Here is a 6,824-nt window from a genome sequence, read left to right on the forward strand (position 1 = left end):
TTTGGAAACCAATATATTTAGATATAATGTACTCAAAACCAGTTCAACCATGTACAGTGCTAGTATTTTATTATCACCTTTTTATTTGACACTGCTACCTCTAGTTCTGGAGGAATGGAAGGATTGCAACCATCTCCCATTACAAGCAATCTAAAGTGGGGTAAGAAAGCAAGGCTACTTGGCAATTCCGAGAGTGATTGACACCCTCTTACATCAAGTTTTACAAGATTAGGAAAGCTCTCAAAGCTTAGATGCTCATGCTCCAAATTCTTGAGGTTGGAGCAAAAACGTAGATCTAAGGTTTGTAAGTTCTTCAATTTTGCAAATGACTGTGGGAGGATATCAAACTTCTCTAAATCTAGTAAATGAAGAGATTTAAGAGATGGCATTGCACCATCCTCCAACTCTGGCAACGATGCAAGTTTATAAGATCCGTTCAATTTGAATCTTACGAGAGCTGGAAAGCCATCTTTTCTACCAAAAGAAGTTGGTAGAGTCTCCAAGTTAAAACAATACAAGATAATCAAACTCACCAAATTCGGAAGACGATCCAGAGCTGGAGGTGACACCAACTTTGAACACCATATAGTGAGGGATTTCAGGCATGGGAGGGAACACACACAGTCTGGAATAGAAACCAACCCCACACAATCAAGAGAAAGGCATTCCAAGTGCTGCCAGTCATCACTCCTCAACTCTGGAAACTCTGGAAGTGGCCAACCTCCTCCAACCAACTTCAACGTCTGGAGCCTCTTCGACGCAGTCAGCAACTCAACTGGCCATAGCACCGAGTCAAAATCAAAGAAACCACTCTCGACAGTCAAATGTTCCAAGCCAACGAAAGCGGCGAGGTCCCGCACCGCTAATTTTCCTCTTAACATTTTGGGAAGTCCCTCCCAGAAACCCGTTCTCCACAAATTCTCATTTGAAAAAATCTTCAGAATACGTAACCTTGTGAGGTGAGTCAGTTTGGAAGGTAAGTGACTGAGACGCTCACAACAATCAAGACACAGCTCCTCCATACCCGTCAACTTCCCGATTGACTTTGGGAGCGTCTCTATACCCGTCCCAGACAAATTGAGTACTGCCAGAGATTTTAGTTCTCCCACACCCTCCGGAAGCGCCTTCAAATTAGTTCCCCTCAGATCCAGAACTCGGATGCTGCGAAGATTGTTGAAGAATCTCTTCGGAATACACTCCAACGGATTCTCTCGTAACAGAAGAACCTCCAGCTCCGGGGCATCCAGTTTGGAAGGTAGCTCCTTCAGATTTGTTAACATGACAGACAACCTGCGAACTGAAAGTCTAGTCCTCCTGCCTCTGCCTAGATCCATGGTGTCAGAAGAACTTGCCCATTCACGAGGAAATCCATCCTTCATCTCTCGCCCTGCCTCATACAGGCACTCTCGCTCGGTCACGGCTTTCTCATGCTGCACTATGTGGCGCGCCAGGTCCCGAAGAATATCGTGCACCATGCAGTACAATCCACCCCATTCATTGCTTTTGAGCTCAATCAGCGAGCGGGAGACCAGCACGCCCACCAGCCCACACGCTTCTAGCTTCGGATCATACTTCTGTCCCACAATCCCTTCCGCTCTCCACAACGGCAGCAAATCCTTGTATACGTCGACTTTCCAATCCTCTGGAAATGCAGCAAAGTACAGAAAGCATTCTTGCAATCTTCCATCGATACTTCCAAGCTCGTCGAAACTTACTTTCAGTCGATTGAATAGCTGTGTTTCGTGACCTTTGTCTAGAACATCCGCGTTCCTCAGCTTCTGCAAACACAACTCCCAGAATCCCCGATCAGTTTTCCTTGCAAACACACTCCCAATCACTTTCAGCGCCAGCGGAAGCCCACCACATTCGCCCATCACGTCCTTGGCTAGCTTTTCCAGCTCCGGGGGCACATGAGACGTCCCTCGAAACGCTTGCCAGCAGAACAACTTCCAGCTGTTCTCTTCATCTAGCAACACGAATGCGAGCTTAGTCGCATGGTTTTTGTCCAACACCTCCTCTATGCGAGTGGTGACGAGGATTTTGCACCCCGCCCTTAAGGGGACCACACATGTCACCAAGCGTAGCACATCTTCTTTCCAAACATCGTCCAGGACAACCAGCATGTGCTTCTTATCCTTGAGCTCATTACATAGCTGTGCTGTCAAATCTTCCATGGAAATGTTCCGGCGAACCTCTGAGGGCCCATTGATTTTCTTTCCGAGGTCTAAGAAGAGACTCCGCACCGACAAGTCTCCACCGACAGTGAACCAGAAGCAGCCTCCTGTGAAGTGCGCTCGGATGGCGTCGTCATCGAAGACTCGCTGAGCGGCAAGCGTCTTCCCGGCCCCGCCTGATGCCCAGAACCCTACCATGTGCGTGTTCTGGTCCAGTAACAGCTCCTTTGCATCTTCCACATTCCCATCTCCTCCAAACACCATCTCGCTGTCCACGCCGCGCAGCATGTCAGTGGAGGTGGAGGCTTCTGGCAAAGCTCTAGTGTGTGTGGAAGTGAAGTGGATGTCATCCGCTTCACTTGTGATAGACGATATCGCAGCCATCAAATCTTCTGGGTTTCTGTACTCGTATTGAGACTTGTCAAGTGCCCGTTTGGTAGCATCAGCCAACTTCAGCAGCCCCTCGATCCCGGAGCAAAGCCCCTCATGCCGTTCATTGTTTTCTTCGCGCAGCCTAGTCATATTCGCAGAAGTCACCGAGGTCACTGCCAACACCACAACTGAAGCTTGTGATAGAATTTTGCTCAGCAGCTCCTTCTCCTTCACCAGCTTCCTTGAATTTTTGAACTGAGAAATAGTGAACCGATTCCCCTTCATGTCAAGCAGCAGGTGTTTCAAGCAGTCTAACCTCGTGCGCAAACCCTTCAACCATTCACCCACCGCTCGGTTAGCGGTAGATGGATTAATATTATCCACCATCGGCTTTAGCTCCATCAGCATCGTCTCCAGCTCCTCCGCGTGCTTGTTGCGGTTCCATTCCGGAAGCGCCACCTCCTTCATCATCGCCGACAGAAGTTTTTGCACCATTGGTTGCAGGACGGTTAACGCCACAGCTTCCGCCATTTGTAGATGGGGCACCGTCTCAGAACTCGATGTTGTAGATGAGGTGTTCGAAGTAAACGAATCTAAATAATCGGTGCAACACCACTGTCAGCAGCCAGACAAGACAATGCTATGCCCTCCTGCAAACCTCTCACGAGCGATCATGATCGGATCTGCGTTTGAAAGGCCGATTGAATGAGTATGTAGAACCTGAGTTGTACATGAACAGAGAATATCGAAGGCGAGGTCGCGAGACCCAACAGGCCGCAGCAGCACCGAAGTGGAGCCTGGCCAGGGCAGGTTGAAGGTAACTTGGTCACTGTGGCACTGCCAAACCCTAAGAGCGGTCTGCATCTCAAACCCATCCTCGCTGAAGTGACGCTGCATTGCGACCTGATCCTGCCTCAGCATGCTACTCCAGCCATGGCGGGGCCATGCAAACCGTGCTTTTGAATTGTTCGTTCACTTCTTACTGAGGTATCGCAGCAGATATCCTTTTCACAACAGCTCCCTCACATTATCGTCAACAGTGCTGATGCGAGCTGAGGACTTTGCAGTATTGTGTGGTGGCTCGGTCTCAAGTGACTGGTTATGAGTTGTGAGCTGGTGTTGTAGATTTGCTTGCATCACTGCTTCGACGGCGTTCGTGCCTGTTGTTATCGTCACAGCGTCCGCAAATGATTAGATCTGAAGGCCATTAAAACTAGATCACTTTCAACTGTAACGTTGAACCTTGTTACACATTACGAGGAATAAGCAAAGTTAACCACTTAAGCCATTTGCAGTATTGTAACAAGTCTGGTGAATGAGAAAAGAGTATACTAGTGAATATACTTCCATCAAATATATAAACATATACAGATACTATTTATTTGAAGCATTCAAATCTCAAAAATTTAACAAGGCTAAGAACTGATTTGAATAAAAATAGACAGACACTTCTATTTTATTTTATTTTTATTTTTAATTTTTTTAAAAAAAAGTTAAGAATCATCAACATACGACCTATCTTGTTTACTTATTTTCAAGTTGTTTCCTAAACCTGCGAATTTGAGAAAAATACATGTGTCTCTTTTTGTTAAAGAGGGCACACGGATATGAAGTATAAACAATATATTTACAACTAAATTAAGGGTCTTGCATCTTGGCTGGAGGGGATTAGCCACCACAAATACAGCATTGCATGACCATTAGTATTCATAGTTCTTCTTAATGCATGTTATTTGCTGCTACGGATGTGTAAGAAAAATCACAACAAATGATGGAGAATTAAATGCATAAGAAGCTCATGAATTCTTTGAAAGATGTGGAATTAAACTATCACTGACTACTGCTTATAATCTTGAAGGAAATGCAAAAATTGAACGTGGTCACCCACCGATTGTAAAAGCATTAGTTAAAGCTTGTAATCGGAAGGTTAGAGAATTGCCACGACTTTTGTCATTTGCATTATGGGCTGATCGAACAACTCATAGCTCGGTAACGGGATATATGCCTATTGAGCTTATAACAAGTCAAAAACCGATTATACCAATTGAAGAAAAAGTACCTACTTGGAGTGTGCTACCATGGGAAGATGGATTGACAAGAGAAGAATTTCTAGCAATTAGAATTCAACAATTAGAGCAAAGATCAGAAGATGTACAAATAGCATTAGAAAGGTTAAAAAGAGCGAGGTTACAAAACAAGGCATGATTTGATAAACAACATTGATTAAGGCCTAAAGCAATTGAAGAAGGTAATTGGATTTTGGTCTATGATAGTAGCTTGGACAATCAACATAGTGCTTTAAGGAAGTTTTCTAAATGATGGTTTGGACTGTATGTGGTAAGAATTATTCATGATAATGCAACTTACTCATTACGAGAGTTAGATGGAATAAGGTTAAAAATAAAAATTGTAGGGAAGCAAGTAAAAATATTTAAACAAAGATACACAAAAATAAATATAAGAGACCTAGGTAAAGACATAGATATTCCTCAACAGGAAGATGAATTTTACTTGGATAGCAAAAATGATGAAGAGGATTGGACGAAGACTTTGAAAACATATTATGAATCAAACAATAACTAGGTTATTTGGTGCATACCAAAGGATGCACAAGTTCAAAGGGGGTGGATGTCGTGTTGTAACACGACTACATGGTAAAAATATAAATGAAAAAGATTTTATTAATATTTAGTCATCTTGGATGTTAGAAACAGTAGCCAATTCTAGTGCCAATATTCAGGGGTCAGTTAATGTCACCCTATTGCAAGCTATACCATCGAACATGACAACAACGTATGCTCCACTGGCATCATCAAACCAACTATCTTCCGTACCAACAGGACAACAAAGATCATTTTCTAACCCTATATAGAACAAGCCTAGTAGGTACATACCGATGGAGACACCCAATATGCCTGATGAGGGTGCAAGAAGACCACTTCGTTATTTCCGTTGTAAACAGATTCGTCATTATGCTAGTGAATGTCTCAATCGCAGAGCCAATGACAATTATGCACACGTGTGTGGAAATAACAAGCAATCGGGGCATACTTATCAATAATGTAATGCTCTGTTTAATTTCAATAATCGGAATCAGCGGATCCAAAGCCAAGGAAAAATTGAGGAGATAAATCGAGGTCCTAAAGATACTGTAGTAAATCGGGTGGAATGTGTCCAAGCCGTTCTTACCAAGAGTCGGCAAAACAGGAAAAGACCAATTCAACATTTGGGTGAGCCTGATGTGACGGGCCAATTTGACCCAATTACGGGGACATTCAATCCAGGTCATGTTACGGGCTTCTTACCCAGTATGAAACCTGACTCGGTTGGGCAACCCAATGAAGTCCCGATTACAAAGGCTTTGGTTCCATTTCAAGCTGTTCTATTCTCTATGCCGTTTTGGAGAAACTTTCTTTCCGTGGAGAGGTCCTCTTAGAGGCAAGAATTCCATGGAAGCGCAGTCTACTGTTCCAATTCGGAGTCTAGGGCGGAAGAATAGGAGACCTCACACAATTAAAAAAAAAGAAAGAAAAAAGAAGAGGGCATTTTGAGATCGGGGGATTTTAAGGGTCGGAGAACTAGCTTCAAGCTCCTTCGAAAGGTGTAAGACTTAGTTTTAGAGGGTTTGGGAGGACTTTGCAATCGTTGTCCAAAGTCAGTGTTTGTATTGGTGAATTGGGTTTTTTTTTGCAATAAAGTTAAGGCTAGTACTCTTGACTATTTTGTGAAATTGGAGAAACATCTGTGATTGAAATTTTAGAAATGTCTAGATGGTTGAGTATGCCAAGTGCATGCAAAAATTTGTGTTAATCTAACAGTACGGATAGAGGATATTTGATCATTAGTATAAAGAGGTATATAAAGTTAGCATATTGAAGTTGTTTAGGATTTCTGTAATATCTGGAGATCTATCGATTGGAATAAGATGAATTTTGATGTGGTAAGTCGAGGACTTAAAGATGGAGCTGCATATAAGATTTGAATGAGAATTAACGGTTGGAGAAGGAAAAATTGCAAGTCAAGGTTCGTCATCAACTTTCTAGGTAGCAATCAAGGGACATCAATGTGGATTTACAGCGTTTTCTTGCAATCTGTAAGTTGGATTGGATTGAAACTTCTTGAACATTTAGAAGACTTGCAAAAATACTAGTAGTAGAAGTTTTACAACGATCGGACGGTCAGATTGAGAATTACAGCTTGCCAAAGCTCACTATCTAGGGTTAGGGTTTAAAAATTAAAAAATTAAAAATCAAAATAAAATAAAGTAAATAATAATAA

At 42.9% G+C, this 6,824-nt stretch overlaps 1 protein-coding gene across 1 annotated transcript; it reads right to left on the reverse strand.

Moving 5' to 3' along the window:
• Nucleotides 1-3,701, reverse strand: LOC112279525 (putative disease resistance protein At4g10780). The gene is made up of 2 exons (XM_090248497.1): nucleotides 3,267-3,701; nucleotides 1-3,139 (listed from the first exon to the last, which is right to left on the reverse strand). The coding sequence occupies exons 1-2, from the start codon at nucleotides 3,277-3,279 to the stop codon at nucleotides 60-62; spliced, it is 3,093 nt and encodes a 1,030-aa protein (XP_090104623.1). The 5' UTR covers nucleotides 3,280-3,701; the 3' UTR covers nucleotides 1-59.
• Nucleotides 3,702-6,824: the final 3,123 nt, after the last annotated feature.

This window comes from Physcomitrium patens, chromosome 3 (assembly GCF_059467195.1).
Source record: "Physcomitrium patens ecotype Gransden chromosome 3, ASM5946719v1, whole genome shotgun sequence".
NCBI classification, from domain to species: domain Eukaryota; kingdom Viridiplantae; phylum Streptophyta; class Bryopsida; order Funariales; family Funariaceae; genus Physcomitrium; species Physcomitrium patens.